Genomic DNA, 23,296 nt, shown 5'->3' on the forward strand with positions numbered 1-23,296 from the left:
CTGCAAATCAGTTGTCACCTAACCATAGGGGCTATAATCATCCAACAAACAAAGCCAGGAGCAAAGCAACTTATCTTTGTAAAACTTGAAGTCAACACTTGTCTATCCGACCCCCTTTCCTGGCCTTTGTTAATTTAATTCTGGATGAGGAAACATTATTAATTTTTTAAAAAGCAACAGCATTTGTAAAAGTAATACAAGCCCTTTACTTTTGTAACCCTATTTAAAGTATTCATCCATCTCTGTCACTTGAAGACACAGCGAGAAGGTGGCCGTCTACCAGCCAGAAAGAGGGCCCTCAGCAGAACCCGACCATGCTGGCACCCTGATCTTGGACCACAGGCCCCCAGAGCCTTGAGAAATACATTTCTGTTGTTTAAACCACCCAGTCTCTAGTATTGGGTTGGCCAGAAAGTTCGTTCTGGTTTTTCCGTAAAACCCAAACGAACTTTTTGGCCAACCCAATAGTTTGTTATAGTGGCCCAAGCTGATACCAACTATTGATGCTTTTCTTCCCTCTGGCCCAGACAACGAGCTTCATGAAAGCAGTTTCTTGTGAGTGGTGCTGCTCAGTAACCATAGCACTTTGGCCTGCACAGGTAGGAGGCACAACCAAGTAATTTGTGAAATAACAAATGGACTTGTGTTCTGGCTCGGCCGTAGAGCTGAGGCTCTCAGCCTTGGCTACACATTAGAGTCACCCAGGGATCCTGCAAACTCTTGATGTCCTGGGTACACCTGGACAAATGAGGTCAGTTTCCAGGGATGAGGGCCAGACATGCTAGCATTCAAAACCTCCCAGGTGTCTCTGATGCGCAGCCAGGATGAGACCCAGACCCCTAAAGCTAAATGGGTGAAGTACCGAGGTGATGGGTCCCCACCTAAAAGTAAAGACACCAAGTCCTCCCTCCTGTTGCAGAGCTGAGTGGCCTGCTGTATGGGTATCAACAGGAGGAAGGTTGAGGGGCAGGGAAGGCGGTACATCGTCTCAACAAACCAAAACAAAATAAACAGCATCAAACTCATAAGAGCACATTTTATTTGAGGCAAAGAAAAGTCTAGCTGAAAGGATTACAGTTCCAAGCAATCAAAATGCAATTGTTAGAGGCACTATTTTGATCTTGTAAATTCAATTTAGAAAAGGGTATTGGGTTGTGCTTTCCCCAGATGGACAAGAAGAAGGGCAAAGAAAACTGAAGAGACTTCTAATCTACTGATTCTGCTCTTCGGACCCAACACCAAGCTGGCTGAGCCCTCGTTGGTTCATCTGTAAGTCGCTGACCCACCGCTGAGGGACACAGGCCAAACTATACTACACACAATAAAAGTGAGGCGGGGAAAAGCAGGTCACCTGGGGAAGGGCAGGCACCCACAGCTTCAAAACTCCTCATGAAAGGGATAATCCTTGTGGGCGGCACAGCTATCAGGAAAAAACAGAAACACATTAGCTTTTTGACGAAGAGACTTTGACCATAACAAACTTCAAAAAGTCAGAAATGGTGTCTCATTTAGGTAGAAAGAGAGGCCTCAGAGGGCACAAGCCTCTTCTGAGACTGCAGATCCTGGGTCTGCCCTTGGGGTCATGGCCCACCTTCCAGTCCTCTGCCAGGGGGCTCTCATCCATCAGCACCTGTGTGATGGACACCACCCTCCCTGTGTGCCCAGCACTGTGCCTAAGGTGTGCAGGGCGGCAAGACACGATTCCTGCCGCCTGGTAACTCAGTCTAGTTGCAGGACCAGAGAGCACCTATTGCCTTAAACAGTAAGAGGGTGATAATAACATAAGAGATGTTAACAAGTCTGCACGCATGACACAGCAAGTGCTCCGAACACGTGGAACAAGAAGCCACTGTCACCTCCAAAACCTCCTGGTACCAGTGGGAGCTGAAGTGAGGCCAGGAGAGTAGTTGAGGATTTGCTACAGGAAACACAGGGAGAGGGGACAGGCTGGATGTCGAGCTGGGGGTGGACTGATGCAGGCATACGTGTTGGCCAAGGTTCACAGTCCCATCTGCAGGGCCAATGGCCTGTGTTGGGAATGTAATGGCAACAGCGTTGGGAAGTCTGGCTGGGCAGAGTGTGAAAGGCCCAGGGTGAACCCTGCTTGGGGCATACAACTCCCACTCAAATATTTAGGCAATTCAAAAGTTCCCCATGGATTTTTTTTTTTTTTTGGCATCCTATCAAACCTGAGAAATGTAACACTGCCATTAGCCACAGGGGCTCAGTATAGCAATAGATGCCAAACTGTGGCAGTGTGGATGTACGTATGTATGTGTACATATGGTTAGAAAAAGCTTCCTAGGTGACCTGGGGATGTTGCAGCCAGACGCTCCCTCCCCGCTCCAATCCTAACCCATTAAACATCAGTGGCCACAGGATAATCTAAAGCTGTTTCTAGAATAGCACTAGAGAGTAGAAGGAGTCTATACATAAAGGGGCCGAAAAGAAAACCCCTGTGGTTTGTCTGCCCTTCAATATGCTGCGTCAGCAGCAGGAAGGAAAAAGGAAACTGAATGAACGATCAGTGATTCTCAAAGCAGAACAGATGTAACTTGGCGACTGATTCACTTCTCTCTTCTCTCTCCCTTGCCCGCCAGATCAAAAATGATTTTAATGTCTAAAGGGTAAGCACCATTAACACAAACAGGGACATCAGAAAGGGCCCGTGGTAAACTCTGCTTCTGGCCTATTCCGAATCTGAGGCCATGGCGTGGCAGCAACACACTCACAGGCATGTGCTTGAACGAAGCTCAGGAGAGAGTTATCGGCCAAGATGCAAACCTGGCGAACACCTGCCAGGGCGGTGGGAAGCCACCAGCGGTGCAAACCCAGAACTGGAGAGAGAGCAGAGGCTGGAAGGAGAGAGCTAGCACCCGAGCCGGCCTTAGGGAATGCTCAAATTTTGCTTAGAAGAGTAACTACTCGAGAAGAAGAGAAGAAACAGAGAAGTCGGACGATAAAAATCACGAGAGAGGAGGTTCTTAGTCTCCACTGTGAAGTGGGGAGATTCTTCTTGAAAGTAGAAAATGAGTTTTAAACTTTACGGAGTTAATGCAGTGGTGCAAAAACGAAAAGAGAAAAAACCACCTTGCTTGTCATCTCCCTCAGATTCCACACTACAAGTCAGAGGGAATACAAGGAACCAGCACATATATAGCTGGAGGGGCCGAGTGATTCTCAGTCACATGGTTTAATCGCTGTCGGAGCTGGGATGATCACGAGCCCCAAGCACCATGGTCTTCCAACTAGAACCCTTTCATTAGTCATTAGAGATAAGGAGTCACATGCAAATTTTTCCAAGAAGGCGGGGCACGAGCCACCTGGGATCATCTGGTTTCAGATGTGCCACTAAAATTTGAAAACTAAAAGTCAATATATGTGGTTACTGCAGGTTAGGCCAACAGTGCATGGGAGCGGGAGAAGACATCTAGGGCAGAGCTCCCTGCATTTCCCGGGGGGCTGAGTGCGGCTCAGCTGACACAGTGTAAATGTTTCCTGCTGTACACGGAGGAGAAGGCAAGTTAGCAGGCAAGGTAACATGCACAAGTCAGAGCCGCTGCAATAGCAGGACTTGGACAGGGAGGCCTCCAGGCGTTATTCTTTCATCTGCAGCACCTGATACCCTCCTGGGGCTCTCCCGGGACTCACCTCACCAAGGCACAGACCCTCCAGTTCCTGTTGTAGCTGAGTAAGGTGGTCATGTCCGCACTGCTGAGTTCAAAGTCAAAGACCTAAAAAGAAAAAACAAAAACAAAAAACCAACCTTCCAATAAGCTCTGTAAACAGCTATCAAACACAGAATAGGGAAGCATACAAGCAGCTCCAGGAAGGATCACTGATGAGATGTTGCCTGGAGTGCGGAGGGGCAGGAAGGTAGACTAAACTCAGAGAAAGTTTCTTACATGACTATTCAGAGAGCGCACATGTTTTGTCTGGGTACTATGTGAACAATGAAAACAGACCTTCCCTTCCAGAACCTCCGAACAAAATGATACTTTTTCTTCCATTCATTTCAAAACCTCTGCCGACCGCTTCCACTGTGATAAGCACCGGGGGAATACAGTGATGGGTAAGAAGTGTCTTTGCCTCAATTTACAATGAAGCAAAGGACGAGGTAATTCAACAGCTATGCTACAGGGAATAATTAGCTGCGCACTGCAGGAAAGAGGCTCCACAAAGCACGCAGGGAATCCAGAGGAATCAGGAAGGAATTCCAGCTGGGAAGCTGAAGGATGTGGTCAAAGGAGATGCCATTTGAGATGGGCCTAAGAAGCCAGATAAGGTCTTGACAGAGAAGACGAGAAAGGCGTATCAGGTGGAGAACTTTGCCTACCCCAGGACCAGAGGAGGGCCCTCAGCTTGGATGATCGCGGAATGTGCAGAAAGAAAGCCTGCTGCATACTCTGTGATCACAACCGTGCAAAAATGTGCAGACTACACAGTAAGATGCAAAATAATTATGTTAGTACTAGAGATTAGTCATTTTATAATGTTTCTTTTCTAACCCCTTGAAAACATAAAATATGAAACAAAAAATGCATCTCTAGCAGGATATGTGTTTCTCGTGGTCACCGTTTTACCACTTTATTTATCTCCTCCACCCTCCCCAGGCCCCAGGGACCAGCAGCACGTGTTACAGCCACAGCCTGGCCAGTGGAACAGGCAAGAATCAGCTGCTTGCTATGGAAACAAGAGCTGCTGGGAACCAGGGCTCAGGTGAAGACAGAGCGGGTCCGGGCAGAGCTGCTCTGCTCAGTGACAGCAGAGGCTCACGGGCGCAGGGACCCTCCTGGAGAGTTCTTCTCCCAGCCCAGCCCCCAACACTGGTATGAGAGGCAGGCAGGCAGGAGGTGCCAGGAGGTCTGCTCTGCTCTGGCAGGTGCTCGGAGAGAACACCTCACTGGTGCCCTGTAAGGTCTGTGCAGGCCTCGGACTTACCAGCACAGCAGTGTTTGCTGAGTGCTTATGAAGGTACCAAGCATTGCGTGAAGCCCTTCGGTGCATCTTTTTTAATCTTCATGACAACTCTTGAAATAGGTACTATGTTACAGATGGGGAAACTGAGGCACAGTAACTAACGGAGCCCTGAGGCAAACCCAGGGAGCATCACTCAAGAGCAACATTTCTCGGCAAATGATGAGTTCCCCGAGGAGCCTCAGCACAGGTGTGTGCATGCAGAGCGGGGCCCGAGGCCAGGGCCTGCCGGGCGTAGCACCGCCTCCCAGAGGAACCACTGTCCCTAGTCCACAGTGGGCTCCCTGCCACTCCAAGAGGAGACGGGGGGAGGGGGGGGCCCACACACGACAATCCAGAGGCCCTGTGAAGAGCTGGCCCCTCCTCCACTGAAGAGACCCTGGGCCGACCAGCCAGGACCTTTTACCTGGAAGTTCTCAGCAATGCGTTCAGGCGTCACAGACTTGGGGATCACGATCAAGTTCCTCTGCATGGGGAACCGGATCAGAACCTGTGAACAGAGGTGCCGAGTGCGTCCGTATACCAGGGGCTCTACACTTTCATCTCACCTAATCTTACACACCCATCACCTGGAGAAAGAAACCCCAGAACTTCACAGCGAGGAAACCAAGGCTCAGAGGTGATGGGGTCATGCCCAGCAAGGGGGAGGGGAGACACTCAGGATCTGACCCCCGAGCCCCACTCTCAGCCTCCTTGCCACGTGCTTCCGCATCTCCCGGGTACATTACTCCCTGTCTGGGAACTCGCTCTACCATTGGGGAGCGCTCAGCTGATCACGAGTGGCCTTCTATGAGTACAGAGACGGGTGTTCCCAAACAGTGCTGAGTGCTGACCCTCGTGCCAGCCCTCGGAGGTAGAAGGGCAGGTCCGATTATCCCCAGACCACAGGCAGTCTTCTAAGTCCCTTTCCACCACACACTCCAGGACCCGAGCCACACATCCAGGGAGCGCTTGACAGGGCTCGGTCACTCTCCCCCCCCGGCTAATGGGAACCACCACCACGAATGCAGGAAGTTCTGGGAACAGTCATGAGCGCCTGGAAATGGCTGTACCTGGGCTGTGGTTTTATTGTGTTTGTCTGCAATCGCTTTGATCCTGGGATCCTCCAGTAGGGAAGGGTCCTCGGGCTTGGCCCTGGAGACAGAAACCCGGTCTGCGTGAGCAACCATCATCGCCACCACTCCAGGCAGCCGGCAACCCTAACCCTAACCCTCATCGACCTTGGAGGGCAGCCTGCCTGTCTTCTGATTCAGAGCTCAGTTACAAACTCCCAACCCGTTGGAAAAAGAGTAGGCATCTTGCTCCTGGAAACACCAACCAGGAAACCCAACAGGAGGCTCCTGGGGAGGTCTGCCCATCAGCCCCAGAAGCATTTTCCTTGATGCTGGATTTTTCTCTGTAGCCATTTCTAATCGTCACTAGCTGACAAGAGAACACAATCCCGTGGAAACTCACCAGGGCCTGTCGGGAGAGCCAAGGGGACTGTAGGCAGTCACTACAATGCCTTTGGACTGGCAGTACTGGATTAACTTCTCCTGAGTGAGGTACGGGTGGCACTCGACCTGCAGATGCAAACAGGAGGGCTGATGGTGCCACGGTGGGCACGGGCCATGGGACACACAGGAAGTCTCCCCATGCTAAGCCCTTCCCTCCCCAGAGATAAAGTTATATGTAACCAATGTCCCAACTCCTAGATAAGCTGTTAACAACTGTCTCTGTTTCCCAGCAACTGTCCTTGACATTAACGAGAATAATCTTGTTACTGTCGCCATGGGCCCTGAGGGTTTTTCTGGCTTTGGCCATTTATCAACTGTGACAGGTCTGAGGATCTCAATGTCTGCTCACAGCTCATCTCAAGACCCTGAGTCTTCACAAGGCAGGCTCAAACCCGTTCTCTCCTGCAAGTTTCACTCCCAGATGTGTCACTATCTTTCTGAGCCATAAATCAGGACTCTGCCAGCACCCAGGGACCTGCCTCCCGGCTGTGCCCCAGGTGACACGGACAGAAAGTAACTGGTAGGATCACACAGTAACAAACAGGCAGAGTGGCTTCCTTGCCGGATGTTACCTGGTTAACCGCCGGCTTATATTTTAAGCCAGGTTTGTTTAAGATCTTCTCCACCTGGAGATGGTTGAAGTTGGAGACTCCAATAGCTTTCACCAGCCCTTCGTCCACCAGCTCTTCCATGGCCTAGAGACCAAAGAGGGTCTGCTTGCTGCTGACATGTGCCCAAAAGGACAAGGGTCAGAAGCACCTCTCGCACCAGACAACTTACCAGGTCCTGACCTATTCGGTGATAGCAAATTAGATCTTTGGGAAGACAAGAGGCACCAAGACAAAAGCCAGGTTGGCTTTAATGAGACAGGAAGAGCAAAAAACAGAGAGTAACAATTACAGCGAAAGAAATGGCAGAGCCGGGTATTCACACCTGGCCCCTCGCAAGGAGACTGGGGAGCTGGCAAGGAAGGGGAGGCCAAGCCAGGGGCTGCCTTACCGTCCAGGTGTCCACAAAATCGTTGTCACTGGGAACCACGTTGCCATCCCCATCCAATGGGAAAAAGTCCTTCCCAGGCTGTGGTAACAATCAAAGACAATCAGTAACAGACCTGCATAGATCTGCTGGGGGAGCTGCATCTTTGAAAGCAAAGTTCTAATACAATTATTCTAAGCTACAATAGCTGGCTACGGTTTTAGAGGATAATCAAGAGCAAATCCGTGTCAGTGTGAAGAAGAAACGGCAGACAACTCCTGGGCTGGTGCTGACCATCAGGTGGAGATGGACAATTCTCGGTCAGTGAGATGAACCCTGCTGTGGATGGCAGTATGTGCGTGGGCAGGGAGGACTCAGGACCAGGATTCACAGGGCCCATGTCCTGGCTGGATCCAAACCTACAAAACCACCACCTCACCGAGCCTTGCCAGCTTACTGTGAAAAAGGTTGAAAGTAAGGCCTCGATATACCACAGTGCAATAAAATAAGAGTTACAGGGTAAAAACCTGCATGCCTTCAAGCTGGTTGACAAAGCAGAAAACTGAGCCCTGTGGCTAGAAAGGAGGCAAAGGACATAATAACTCTAGAGCTTTTTGTGAAGAGGCAGGCTGCCAAGGTTTACCCAGCTTCCGCAGGATGGGGTGTGTGTGGAATGTAGAAACACGCACAAACATGCACAGGGTATGAATGGGTATGTGTGTAGGTGCCTGAGGCGGGGACGGGGGGGGGGGGGGGGGGCGGTCACTGATGACATCTTATGGCCATGGGCAGGAGTGTCACCTGAGCCATGTTCACTGTCACAAAGTTTCAAATTATACAATCACCAAATGACAAAGAGCAGCATTCTTCAAACTCTGAAATGTGCATGTGAGTCACCTGAGGTTCAGATTCAAAGGGCCTGGGTGGGGCATGAGACTGAGTTCTAACAAGCTCCCAGGTGATGCCATTGCTGCCGGTCCAGGGACCATACCTTGAGCAGAGCAGCAAGGACACACACAGACTGTGTACCTGCTCACGACCTGCTAACAGGAGAGGGTGATGCCACAGGCTACACCTGAGCCCCGGGTACCTACCTTGAAGCCAGTGGGCCAGTGAATAAGGTAGAGGTCCAGGTAGTCCAGCTTCAGGTCACTGAGCGTCTTCTGGCAGGCGCCTTTCACCAGGTCCTTCTCATGGAACGTGCACCACAGCTGAAGCCAGCGAGAGAACAAGTCTTACCCTGCGTGCCAGAAGCGCTCTCCCGGCCGGGAGCCAGACAGCTCGGGGACAGAGAACTTGCTTTCCTCTCCCCACAACCCACCCACTTCACTGTGACGCTGTAAACAGTGGGGAGGGAGATTCCATTTCACACGTGGATCCTAACTCTTCCAAAGGAAGGGAGGGTGATCAGATCAAGGAAACCTTTCACAAGGACCAAACTGAAGGCACCAAGTAGAATGGACAGGTCAGCAAGCCAGCCCCAGGCTCTAAACATGAGCTCTCTGGCCCACTCTCCCACAGGCTGGTCTTCGTGGAGCCAGCCTCACCCTCCCACCCGGTGTCCTTTGGGCACCACCAGCCTCTGGGTGAAAGACAGTGGCCAGCGGCAGAGATCAGTCTGCGGATGGGAACCAAGTACCGTCCTCAAAGATAACTCCCTGGAAAGGGGGCGCCAACCCACTGCTTTGGCCACATCAGCAAGGGGCTCCAACCAATGGGTCCGGGCGGAATGACCATCCAACAGACAGGCGGCCACAGACGGGCGAGCCCTAGAGCCCTCATGGCCTTGAGTCAACACACTTCCCCTGGAAGAACTGCCTGCCGGGTGATAACCGCAGCTGTATTAGGAGGCCCCAGAGTGTGGTCGTGGCCCCTAAGCTAACGCTGCCCCTGGATGAATGTGGACGAGAACCCTCCCTCAGGTTCCCCTGCAGAGCGGGGTACCTTGCTGACGATGAAGAGGTCCTCACGCTTCACCACCTGCTCCTGGAGCTTCTCCTGGATGGCCAACCCCACCTCGTTCTCGTTCTGGTACACGTGGGCACAGTCAATGTGACGGTATCCAAGGTCAATCGCTACCTTCACAGCCTCCGTCACTTTGCCTGGAGGGGACTGAAAGAAACAGGAAATGGAAGGCATGGGGATAAAACCAAAAATGAAACAAAACACACAGTGTGCACACAACCCAGAAGCAAGGGCAGCAGGAACCCACGGCTCCTCAGGGACTCCTACTTCTTTTAAGGCTAGCAAAGGCAGGCCACGGCAAGTGTCTGAACATCCCGAGGTGAGATGCAACGTTGCTTCATTTTAGGAAAATCTGACAACCACGTACTAGCGGTACAGATCACCTGAATTAGATGGGCCAAAGCCTCTCACTTCCTTGTTTCTTCAGAACCCATTGACGGTATAAAAAATCCCCCACTCTCTGGATCTATTAGGTTCCCAAGACAATAAGGAATACCATTTCCTTCAAACAGCTCAAAATATTTCAGAAGCGCTGTAAATATTCACTCCAATTCCCGTTTGGTTCCCGAGTTCCGTGAGTGAATGCCTACGATTTATTTTCTCCTTCCACTCGTGGATTCTGGTATTGGCCATCACTTGTTTTTAAGCAGTTTTGAGTGTATCAAAGTCAGGAACATTACTGGTGCAGATTCAAAGGCCTGTGCTCCAATCTCACTGTGTAAGAATCTGCTTTAAGAGGTGGAGGTGGGAGGTGGGCCCTCAGAGGTATTAGCGGACAGAAATGAGTTGACAGGAGGGGGAAATGGGAGCTGTGGAAGACCATATGGTTTGTGGTCAGAGCGGCAAAAAGACTGAACGCGCCGCGCCTGCCCTGACCATCTGCGCGTCTGAGTGAGCGGGACAGGCGTGGGGAGCGCCCCCAGCACCCAGTCTGGCCGTACAGACACTCATCTCCGCGATGCTCCTCTCAGACCAGAAAGGTGGAAAGCAAACGCGTGTGCATCAGACTGTTGCATGCATACAGCGCATTCCTCTGGAGAGCTGGGGTAGAAAAGAATGATCAGGAAAACTCCCCAGGGCCATGAGCAGCTGCAGACATCTGCTGTTTTGACATGGGCTGTTGTGAACAGGCCAGGGCAGAGGAGCGGGGGACCCTCGCCCAGCTCTCTGGCCACCACGGAGGGAGTAGGGGGCGTGGACAGGTGATGCTGACCTCAGGTATGAGATCAGAAAACATCTTCAGACAATCTGGCAACCTCCTAGTTCCCTGGAGGACCCAAGAAGCTACACCTGCAGCCTTCCCCCCACCCTTCTCGGTTAAAGGAACAGAGCACGGAAACCTTGGCATAACCAGAACGGAGTAAGTACCACGGCCTCCTTGGGGCGTCCTGGGCACAGCTGCTGCTGAGAGCAGAGCACACCCCTCCCCAGGAAAGAGAACAGGTAAGGAGACCCAGCCGGGGAACTGGCTGCCGGCGCGCGTCAACTCTCTTCAGGCTTGATGGCGCCCTGACTGGATTTCTCTGCGGGCCTGTACTGTACCAGTCCAGCACCTCACTGCCCCCAACCCTGGGCAGAGGGGCAGGAACCTTTCCCGGGCCCAGCCCAGACACACGCTGCATCTGCCACAGCGACTGGCGCAGGGCCAGAGACATGACCCCAGCCAGGCCCGTGAGACTCAATCTTTGGACTTCAGCTGATGCTACCAAGACAAGATTTCCTTCTGCTGGGGTCCCGGTGCTGGAAGCATGTGAGCCAGGAGCTGCTAGAGGAAAGTGGGGTTGAGGGACAGATGAGGGTTGGTGAGAGACGGCTCCTGGGCACATCTTTTATAGCCTTGAATCTGGTACACCTGACATCATTTTGTAAGTCAATGAATCCCCACCCGGACACATTTTTTTTTTTCCTGCTGAAGATTAAATTGGTTGTTCAGTTCCTTGGAACCAGAAGAGTACAGAGTAGGATAATCAAGGCTGCTGAACAATTGACAAAAAAAGTTAAAAACACGTTCTTGTGATGTTTTTATAGAGAAGCCAAGGACAGAAATGACCTTCAAGAGAAGAAGCTACAGCTCCCTGACCCTTCCCTGGACAGAGGGCTGATTAGCGAGAGAAGCACGTGCTGGGAAGCTAAGCCCAAACTGCTTTCAAAGGGGAAAGAAAGCAGAAGCGAGGACTGTCACGCATTTTACAAATTAAATTTGTAAAAGCTGTGGCAATTCATAAAAAGACTCTTGAGAACGGGTGCTACATGCCAACCTCCCCTTTTCAGAGACACCTTTGCAGCAGTGGGGACTAAGGCTGCCTGCGGCCACCGGCTCTGTATACAGCCGGGAGCCAATGGCTCTCACCTGGGCTGGCCGGGCCAGGCCCGCCTCTGGGACAGGCATGCCGGTTGCTAGAAGGCTTGTACCAGGGCAGATATGTAACAAAATGGAACCTGCCCCATGCGGTGTTTAGCCCACAATGGCTCAAACTTAAAATAACAACAGCTGCCATTTGTTATGGGTCCATTTTCACTAGTTTTAAACGTATTATTGAATTGAACCTTCACCACGACCCTGGTAGATGCTGTTATCTCTGTGGAAAAGGGAACTAAGGTGCAGAGAGGTTACGAAACTGGCCATGATGGTGCAGTAAGATGTCAGGATTCAAACCCTGGCACGAGGTGGCACGAGGACCTGAGAGCCAGCCTCTGCTGAGAGGTCTGTGTACTCTGGGGTGGACCCCAAGAGGCTGTGAGACACTGGTCAGGGAGAGGACAAGTCTCCTGGGCTTGGAAAATCATCCTCTGAGATGAAAATATACCAGAATCCACAAACTATGTTCAATACTATCTCAATCAAGAGCCCTTCCCACAGAGACTAAACTAACTTCCCTCATCACTTTAAGATACGGTAAAAAATGACTCAATAAACTTGGGAATGCTAACATACAATTACACCATCTCCCTATCCCATGTCCACAATGAAAACTGCCCATGGAAGGCAGGGGTCCAGACTGAGACTTTGAAAGGAAAACAAATCGTAAAGATCTGTTTCCATACATCTAATAGGAAATCTGCAGAAAACCAGTAGAGGAAACACCCAAGTTATAAATAACCAAATTATACAAATCCTTTCAATTTATTTTAAAATAATAATAATACAAATCCTACAGACAAAATCGTGTTTGAAATTCATTTCTGCCACTAATCTGCCCTGTGACTTGGCCACATGCACCTATTCCCATTCCCCTCAGACCTTACAGCTCCAAAGCTCTAGCTTGGGTAGCAACTTAATGATGTTCTGGGCTGATGGCACCAAGTGACAGTGGTGACAAGTCTCTGCCCCTGAGGCCACCATCAGCTTCACAAACTGGGCCTATTTTCTTTTTATATAACACTCCCAGGAAAACTACTGTCAGTCTCTCTCTCTCTCTCTCTCTCACCCTTTAAACACCTAATCATCTTCGACTTTGCTTGCGGCCCATGCACGTTACTTTAAGATAATATCCCTCCCTCTATTCCCTCTGCAAGTCAAAAACAAAAAACAACAACAAAAACACCACAGATCCAAAGAAGAAAGGTTATAAAACAATGTCATTGGTAAAAACAAAGTATCTCAGAGATTGAATCCTCTGCAGTTTTAACATGGGGATTTCTGGGAGGAAAGGACTGTGTCCTTTCAGACATTTTTTTTTTTTTGAAATTTTCTCGTTAGCAGGTATCGCTTTTGTAATGAAGGAGGTGGATAGGGAACAAAGGAAACTTCACTTTGGGGAAGAAAAACCATCCTGGGTAAGAAGTATGAGAACAGTGTGCCAATGGTAACCCTGGAGCAAGAAACAGATAACCGTAACTTTTTATTTTTTTATTTGTTTTTTTTAATTTTTGGCTGCGTTGGGTCTTTGTTGCGGTGCACAGGCTTCTCATTGTGGTGGCTTCTCTTGTTGCAGAGCACAGGCTCTAGGCACGTGGGCTCAGTAGTTGTGGCTCGCAGGCTCTAGAGAGCAGGCTCAGTAGTTGTGGCACACAGGCTTAGTTGCTCCGCGGCATGTAGGATCTTCCCGGACCAGGGCTCGAATCCGTGTCTCCTGCATTGGCAGGCGGATTCTTAAGCACTGAGCCACCAGGGAAGTCCCCAACCATAACTTTTGCTGTGAACTTAGATTAATGAAGAAATAGGGCATCAACCTCTAAGGCCTTGTAAACTAACATGTTCCAGAAAAGCTGTCACTGAAAAACACTGTTTAACCTCTTCTGATTAAACCAGCTTTTCTTCAGAGAAACCCAACCTGCATTTAAGAGAAACTAAGCTTATTTCTTATTACTGGTTTTGTTTAAATACTATGTCACAATATAATTTTCTGTTTTTCATTGTAAATATAAAGCATTTTAACTAGATGCATGTTAAACAGACACCTGTGACCTAATTTCTCAAAATGTATTCCAGGTTCCAATTAATTTACTTAGAATCTTCTGGAAGAGGAGTTGGCAAACTTTTTCTGAAAGCGGCCAGACAAAAAATATTTTAGGCCTTGTGGGCCAAATGGTCTGTCATAACCGCTCAACTCTGCTGCTGCAGCAGCACAAAAGCAGTCATAAAAGACATGTAAAGGAATGAGATGTGTTCTAATAAAACTTTATTTACAAAAACAGGCTGTGGCCTGCGGTTTACCAACCCCTGAGCTGCTGGAAGAGCATACAAAGAAATGGGGATTAGGCAACAGTCCCAGCCTTGATTTGTCCTAACTCCTATTCACAAATAACATTCTGGCTTCCAATTCAGCCCCTCCATAATAAAAAGGTATTCTGATATTGAACGCAGATATTCTGGGGACTAAAAGGGTTTCAGCCCCTGCTCTAATTTAATCAGTTGACAATACAGTCCCAATCAACTTGGGGTAAACCTGAGCGAGCTGGGCCTGCTCGCCTCTCGCCTGCCCTGTGCTTACACACAACACTCCCACTCCGCACAGCTGGGAGACCTGGGTCTGGCAGCTTTGTATCAACAAGGCTTAAAATCTGCCACACTCGTAAGGCTCCAACAACATAAGCATCTGGCAGAACCCTGAGAATGGCAACAATGTGCAATTTTTCACGTCAACAGAGATGCTTTTCATTGTTTGGTGCAGAGAAGCCAACCTCACTTGGCTTATCGTGTTCAACTATGTCCAAATTTATTTTACAGTTTAATAATGTAAACCACAATTTCCAATGATAAAGAGCATTCTGCTGAAGAATCTCTTTCATTGCCTTATCACAGGAAAACAGTCAATTCTGGCTATGGTTTTTACACCAAAGCTCATAACTCGGCTTGGCAACAAACACAGACCAACTTATGAAACCAAGATTAACTTCCTCCCGCTCAACATGAATCAATCTGTCCTGAATTCCAAGACATCACTGTCTCCACTTGGTTGAGATGGGGATGGACCAGGAATGGCCCTGGGCAGGCAGGTCTTATTTAAGTATCTTTGCCTTTGAAGAGCTCCAGGTGTAGGCCTGCAGGGAGATGAGGCTGGTGAACAGAAAAACAAGCTACTGTTTTAGCTCCAGTGCCAGCACCTCTGCCCTCTCCCCTCTTCCCCTGGCCGGGATCTCAGGCCGTCATGAGCTTGCCTTGAGTTCTTTCTCAGCATTTTCTCCTATTCTTAAAGGAAGTGATATCACCCTCAAAGAGGCAAAAACTGGTTTATCGGCAGCAAAAAAAAATCTTAGCTTATAAAACGGTTTGTGGCCCACCAAAGAGCCAATGGACACAGACAGGTGTACAGTCTATCTGTGATGTTGAACTTTACGGTGGAGGGGGGCTAGAAATTAGGGAAAAATGTCTCAAAGGCTCCTGGGTGCGGGCAGATACAGAGATAATGGAAAAGAGATGGAGAAACTCTATCTCCATTCCTAGGTTTTGAGTATGTGGGTGAGTTACAACGGCCATTTACCATCAACTTTTCAGCTAGGGCCAAACATTTATCAGCAACACGACACTGGTCAGCATCAGAAGTAATCTCTGTTTTAGTTGCTTCCTGGCAATACAATGCTCATGGCTTATTTACCGTCCATTGGGGACGTCAAGCTTGCCAAGGGAAACTGCCTCTAAGCCACATGGGCTCTGAGGCAGAGATGCTCTCCCATGGGCCTGAAACCTTCACCTCCAAAGAGAGAACGGAGAGTGTGAGGACCTTCAAAGGAACAGTGATTGGAGACTCCCAGAGCCCCGCCAGGAGTCTGAAGGATACAACACAGCCACCGTCACATGGAAGATCCACAGGAACGAGGTGCTGCACCCACTCCCAGAGCCTCCCCCAGTTCTCACAAAGATAAGCAAACGGTATTTAGGTAACCCCATCTTTGTCCAGCATCTGTGAAGGAATATATATACACACACACAGGGGAAAGGTATTAAAACACTATTCATATACCTTTTTTACTTGAAAAAAAAAAAAGGAAATCTACTCCAAGCCCATACCTATACCATGTCACTGTCACCTCCCCTACCACGCCTCTACACAATTCTGTACAACATCTCCTCGCCGCCCCCAAAATCTAGTTATCTTACTTCTTCGTATTAATTCCACACATATCTTTAGGGCACCTACAATTTACCAGGCACCTTGAGCAGTGCTGTAAATAGCTGTGACCAAGGTAGACGCTACCCTTGCCCTCAATGAACTTAGTCTGCTGGAATGAATGATCTAAATGTACAGATTTACAGAGCTATCTTAACTAAATATACAGCTTTGAGGTTGGTGGGGGGAGTGCTCAAGCAAATGATTTAAAACCCGCTTTTATCAACTTTTACTCCTTATTTACCCCAGCCTCGTGATTTTGAAATGACGAACCTAAGGTCAGGACCATAATTTCTGAAACCGCGAGCTTAGAATAAAAATATTGGAATGCATCCCACCCAGTAAGGTTTAAGTATTGTTTTGTGGAACTTTTGTTCCAGTTACATGTGATGGTCGTTCACCATCGTAAAAACTGTAACTTGCCATTGCCAACAAAGTGTCTGTTCACATCCATTCCAAGAGAACAACCTGTGACAGATGCAATTTAACTTGGTACAATGGTCATAATTCAATTACACCCTTAGAGCCACCATTGGGCTTTTGGAAGGAAACACAAGTCACATATACTCTGATCACTTTGGCCAAGAAACACTTTCTGTGTGAGACAACTCTACGACCCTGTATTCACCCTTATATTGACAAATTTTCAACGGCAGGTTTTCGGGTTGAGGTAAGCACCATCCGCTGCTCTACTTCAAACCATTCCACGGCGCCCTCAATCCATGCAGTGTTTTCTTTTCCTTGTCTGTGTGTAAATAACCAATGCCCAATCCTATATTCAAAGTTCCAAGGAAAACCCTGGTCACAGCTGTGCAATGTAGTATACAATACCCGAAGCTAACGTATAAGCGGCTTAAAATTATTGGGTTTCCCTCGGCGCCCATAATACCACCCCTCTGTGCTAATTTTCAGATACTCAGATTACCCTTTTTACTCCTAACCGTTTCTTGGGGACTCTGTGCACAGATTTCAGTGGTACCGAGGTCTCCGAAGAGTTTTACTACTGAGGGCAGCTCGCAGTTCTGCACGGGCGGGAACCTCCCGGCCCAGATTCTCCGCTCAGCACACTACACCCCGAGAGGCACGCCCGGCTCTGGGGGGCTCAGTGGCTCGCGTCTGGGGACATGTAAATAGACGGGTCCTGGGCAAACTCGTGCCGCCTAACTGAATCACCTGCAGTCTCCGAGCTTACCTTGGGACGCTTATTCCTGAGGGAGCAAAACCGGATACGATTAAGGACAAACGATTTCGAAGAAAGACAAAGGAGCGGGCGTAAGAGGTGCCGTTGAGCGAGGGACGCCGGAGCCCAAGGCTCTTTCCCCTCCATCTCTCAGGCCCCGCCCCCGACCTCCATCCTCGGGGCCACAGCGGCGGGGACACGGGAAGCCCCCTTCGTTCGGCGCCCCGTTAGTGACTTTCCAGCTGGGGTAGGATTCAAAGTGCGGCCCGCGGGTCCCAAGCACCAGGGGTTACAGGGTCGGCCGCCCATGAGGCGTTCTCAAGCCCCCCACGCAAGGCCCCTGGGCCGAAACCGCAGGCCAGCGCCCTGCCCGCCTCGGCGTCCAGGTTCCCGCGCTGCAGGCCCGATCCCGCCGGGGTCCCGGCCAGCCCAAGCGTGGCTCCTCCCAGGCGGGGCGTCCGCGGCGGGGTCGCTCAGGGTCACTGTAGGTCTCTTCCCGCCCCAGGCCGCGCCGAGCCTGAAGCGAGCCCCGGACTGCGCTCCTCAGGGTACCTACCTTCCAGGTGCCCAGCCCCAAGACGGGCATCTTTGCGCCGGTGTAGAGCACGAGGTGGTTGGCCATGACTGCTGAGCTCCGCTGACTCCGACCAGAGGACCATGCAGCACAGGCTGTAGCGCGGTCCTTTATATAGCCGGTGAGGCCCGCAGAAGCGGCGGGTACGAGAGGCGCCCGGCTACGCAAAGGCGGCTTCTGATTGGCCCGCCCGCCAATCAGGACGCAGCGCCTCTGTTAGCCCGGGGTGGGGTGGCTCTGCCGGGAAGCTCCTCCTGCTAGGTCCTAGCGGGACCGGATTCTTTTCTAGCCGGTGGTTCGCCCACGCCCCGCGCGGCGCAGCTGGCTCAGCCAACTGCTGTGGAGCGTGGAAACGCGAATGTTTTAGCAAAAGTAACAGACTTCTCGTAAATAAGTAGCCTGGGAAGGGTTTTTTTTTCATTTTTTAAAAGAGCGCATATGGGTACATTTGTCTATTGTTCAAGACCAGTATCGTGCTCTTTGGGAATGTGACCAAAGCCGGGTCTTTAATGTGTAGGAACACACAGACTGCTGCTGTAGTTTAGCAAACTTTGCTCTTAGAAAGGTGCACGCCAGAGAAGTGGCTTGCAATCTTGCTACAAAACATCACCTGGAGATTAGGGTTTGTCCAGCCTGTATGTAGCCTCCTAGGGCTAATTTCACCCCTAGATGTGAGCTTTGTCTGTACACACTGAGTGTGGTTCAGCAAGCCTTCCTCCAAAAGCCAGCATCTCTCGAGGTTAGAAGTCCCTGATGAGCTTAATCCAGAACACAGAGAGGACATTCAGTCTTTGGTAAGTATGACTCCATCAAAGCAGCACATTTCATACATGGTAACTTAGCAAAGCTCTCTAGATGAATAAGGCAGAAACCCACAAAAGATAAGTTAACTTTAATATTGTAGCTTCAAAATACTCCGAATTAGGAGGTGCTAGATAATAAATTAATCGGCCTTAATTGGCAGGTAGGAAAACACATTAGTTTCCAAGATAACCATAGGAAAGTTGCTGGAAGACCTTTGTAGACAATTTTGGATTCTTTCCAACAACACTTCTCCATGATGCTGCACCCTACCTCAAATTTGATCTTTCTGCTCCATCTCCCTTTAATATTTCCCTTAATTATGCAAGATTGGGAACTACCTCTGCCCAGTAAATGACTCAGGAACCAGACCTCTCTAAACTTCATTCTGGTGATTTTCCATTTAGTGACTTCTAAAACGTGCCCCCCTAGGAAAAATTTATACAAAACAGACTAGCCCAGAGATTTTTTCCTTTTGACTATTATAAAAACTGTTGTTAGTAGGCAAATTCTGATACTATTTGTCCCCCCAATAAGAGAATTTTAATTTGAGCCTACCGCTGGGAATTTGGTTTGTGGTGGAACAGCAGTAGCCTACCACGCTGCATTCATAAGATCTTTGTCGGCATAGAGGTTGCTGTCCAAAGTCACCCTGAGTGACCAGGTTGCTATACATAGAGGGGTTATCTGTTAGGGACGTATATTCATTATGAATGGCTTTGTTGTTCTTTCTTTGATGATTGAGTTTACAAGTTGACTGCATGAAAGCATAACTGGCTAAAAATGGAGTATTCTGACTGGGCTATCAAATGTAAAAAGTCAGACCTGTGGATCTTCTGTAGCAACAATAGTACTGTATTTGGAACATACTGTTTTGATAGGCCTTGTTGCCTCTGTAATCTTTGTAAAATGACATTGTACACATATCAAAGTTATTCTTTAAAAAACCATCAATGGAATTCTTCTGAGAACCATTCTAGTAATCCTATTAAGAGCAATATGAATCTTAATGTACTCGAAACCAATAATCCCATCATGAGAACCAGTAATCTCATCCTGAGGAAATAATTTGAAACGAAAACACACATACATGCATGTGTGCGTGCACACACACACACACACACACACACCATACTATAGGTATAGGGCTGGGACTGGGGTGAGGCAAGTGAGGTATTTAGGTGAAAAATTGCAGGCCTGAATGTGGACACCTCCTTAAACTTTCTACCCTTGGCACTTCACTTGCCTCACCCTAGTCTAGCCACACACACACACACACACACACACACACACACACACACACCTGTATGGATGAAAAACAGTTCTATACACATAATGTAAAACTGTAAATGTCCAATAATAGCAAGAGATGAAGTGTAGGCATTAAAAATGAAGACAATTTAGATATAGAGAAAAGTGTATATGAAATAACACTAAAGTGAAAGTAGAAAACAAAATCATAAATAGGACATGATTACAAACATGAAAAAAACAACGTGTAACATATGGATAAAGTTAGGAATAAGCCAAATGTAAGGGAGGATACTCTTTGTCAGATTATTTCATTAATAAACATTTTTTGCAATTAAAAGACAATTTCCTATTAACTACAGGATAAAACTTAAACTCTTTTTTTTTTTTTTTTTTTTTTCTGTACGCGGGCCTCTCACTGTTGTGGCCTCTCCCGTTGCGGAGCACAGGCTCCGGACACGCAGGCCCAGCGGCCATGGCTCACGGGCCCAGCCACTCCACGGCATGTGGGATCTTCCCGGACCGGGGCACGAACCCGTGTCCCCTGCATTGGGAGGTGGACTTGCAACCACTGCGCCACCAGGGAAGCCCTAAAACATAAACTCTTTAGCTTGGCATTCAAAGTCCTGTGAAATCTAGTATAATTCTGTAAATATATGAGAAACTACCAAATTGTACACTTTAATAGGGTGCATATGATGGCGTGTGAATTATATCTGCATAAAGCTGTTATCAACTAACATACAAAGTTACATGCTACCTGTCCACACAGGCTGCTGGAGGTGAAAGGAGGTAGTAGGCTCTATTTGCAGTCCCTCAAGGACCCAGGCTAGATGTTCCACCACATTGTTTCACTGCTGACCCAACCCAAGTCTTCAGGGTTTGCCTCAGGAGAGCCAAAGAGCACCAGGAAGTCACAAATGAGTAATGAATTGCTCAGGCCTGCAAGTGGCACACATCACTTCCATCTACAATCTACTGGCCAGACCTACTTGCGAGGTCCTGCCTATCTTCAGTGAGATGGGCAAGTGTCATCTTCCTGTGTGCCAGAAAGCAGAGGAGAAGAGAATACAGTAGAGTACAGTAAGCAACAAAGTCTCTTCCACAAGGACAAATTGAGCCCGTATTATGTTTCAGATACTGCTTTAGGCACTTTACATACATTACATGAAGGTGCTGTTGCTGATAGTAATAATATAATAGCTAATTTCTATTGAGTTTACTATGTGCCTGGCACTATTCTACAAGCATTGTGTGCATTAAATCATTTAATCTTCATAACCACTCTTTGCAGTGGGTACTATTATTCATCCATTTTACACATGAGGAAACTGAGGCACAGAGAAGGGAAATAAATTGCTAAGGTCTCATAGCAAGTAAGTGGCATGGTCAAGATTTAAACCCAAGAACTTTGACTATATGGCACCTGAACTCTTATCCACTACACCGGTGGCTTTCAAGTTATTTTACCATGACTCACAGTACGAAATACGTTATGTGCGTCAACTGAAAAAAAAATGCACAACCTAAAAGTTGAGAATTATGTTTTATTCAGCAGACTTGCTGAGGGAGACAGCCTCTCAGAGAGCTCTGAGGACTGCTCCAAAGAGGTGAGGGAGGAGCCAGGATATGTAGGAGTTTTTGCAATAGAGACCTGGTAGTCGGAACATCAAAAGATTATGGTTAATTAAAGAAAACCAGATATCTCAAGTTAAGGAATTTAGCAATTTTCTATGTATGGGAAGATGCAAGAGTCTGGGCTCATTGAAGTTATTCCTTTGATACGCACCTTAGCTATCTAGGGACAGTATCCTGTTTTTTTCCATCCTGAATCCCCTCAGGGTGCACCGTTGGGGGTGGCTCCCAGTGGCTGATGGCTTGATGGCCACAACATTCTTTTTTTACCGATATGGCAGGTGACATTCTTCGTTCACATATGTGACACAGTGCATATATATATATGTATCACAGACACCAAAGACCCACAAAACAATTTTCATCCTTATTATCTGTGGCATACTCTGATATTGCATATTCTGTTTTGTTTTATTTTTCTAGTATTGATTGCAGCCATGATTCACTCCTGATTCCATGACAAATGATTTCGTGGTCCACTACTGAGTCATGGTCTCCAGTTTGGAACTCTGCCCTCCATCCATACCGTGGCCTCACCACTACTCCTCATTTCAGGTAGCAGCAAAACTGTGATAACCACACACCAGGCACCTGACAACAGCAGCCCCAGGAGAAATCCACAGGGTGAGCATTCCTGTCATGCCAACAAAGGTGTCTTTCTCCCCACCTCTGCCCACTCCATCCTTCGGTACCCTTGGCTGAGCAATCATCAGTTTGGAATGAGAATGCCTGAGATTGGTCCTCTGGAAGTGGGAAGTAGGGAGAGACGAGAAAGAGCGTGGAGGTCACAGGAAAAGGACAGAGGCTTCAGCTTCTGTCATGGAGTGGGCTGGACATAAGAAGCTCAGGGAACTGGTCTGTCGGGGAGCTGTGTCAATATTTATTTTTGTTTGCAAGATGAGGTTTAGATGGCAAACATCGTTGGGAGAACTGTCAATATTAACCTTCCTCATAGACTCATAGATACAGCAGAATAGCAAAAAGAAAAGAGAGAGAGAAACAAACATTGTGTCACCTTTAGCACAACTGTTCAATAAATTCTTGTGAATAATAATATCCATGGGTGCCTTCCATGTATCAGGCACTTCAAATTCACTGTCTGATTTGACCCTTACAACCTCCTGGTCAAGACAACTGACTATTCCTTTCCCATTTGGGGCATTGAAGAAACTGAGGTTTGGTAATATTAATTGGCCCAATACCAACAAGTTAGTTAAGTGGCCTTCTTTTAAAATTTTGATATTTTGTTCATCATGGATTTTTTGGCATTAATTTCAATTTTTTAAATATTGCATTAAAATATAATCTATCTCGATTCCTGAGATTTTTGGTGCCCTCCTCCCCCTAAATTCCGCATAGAGGCAAAGGCCTCCCTCACCTCACATTGCCTAAGAGCATCAAAATAAAAAGGAACCAACCCCCGGGGGTGGAGCTGTTCGCAAAGAGCATTCATTATCCACACCACGAGCACTGGTGCCGGCCACACTCTTACAGCGCTTGCGCATGCGTGAGAGCACAGTGTGCGCATCTGTGGGCTTCAGCACAATTTCCTGCCCCTGCAGCAGTGACTCCACCCTTTTTCTTCCAGTCAAAAAAGCCTAAGAGAAAGCAGATGACTGAGGGAGGCATTGTATTAAATGCCTAAGGCATTAATGAATTCTTTATCCCGAGGTGGGGTGGCCCTGTGGCTGAGAACCTCTGCGGCCTGCGGCTCCTGCTTTCCGAGGGAGGGGACTTAGTACGCTAGTGGCAAGAGGAGAGACTTACCCATCCGTCACTGCGAGGGGAATGGGCCGCGTAGCGAGCGTTGCCAAATCTGGCTCCCTGTGCACCAATGCCCAATAGCAATACGGAGACAGAGAATTGGAAGATAGGAAATAGAGAGGCGCTT

At 48.4% G+C, this 23,296-nt stretch overlaps 1 protein-coding gene across 1 annotated transcript; it reads right to left on the reverse strand.

The window, feature by feature from the left end:
- Positions 1-1,019: 1,019 nt before the first annotated feature.
- AKR1B1 (aldo-keto reductase family 1 member B) lies at positions 1,020-17,889 on the reverse strand. Its single transcript, XM_029234244.1, has 10 exons — positions 17,701-17,889; positions 9,393-9,560; positions 8,543-8,659; positions 7,473-7,550; positions 7,046-7,168; positions 6,433-6,539; positions 6,030-6,111; positions 5,384-5,467; positions 3,652-3,734; positions 1,020-1,420 (listed from the first exon to the last, which is right to left on the reverse strand). Exons 1-10 carry the CDS (start codon positions 17,764-17,766, stop codon positions 1,378-1,380), a joined length of 951 nt encoding a protein of 316 aa, XP_029090077.1. The 5' UTR covers positions 17,767-17,889; the 3' UTR covers positions 1,020-1,377.
- Between the last annotated feature and the right edge of the window lie 5,407 nt (positions 17,890-23,296).

The sequence above is a fragment of the Monodon monoceros genome, unplaced genomic scaffold (assembly GCF_005190385.1).
Source record: "Monodon monoceros isolate NGI ecotype Baffin Bay Population unplaced genomic scaffold, NGI_Narwhal_1 Super_Scaffold_2, whole genome shotgun sequence".
Classification (NCBI taxonomy): Eukaryota; Metazoa; Chordata; class Mammalia; order Artiodactyla; family Monodontidae; genus Monodon; species Monodon monoceros.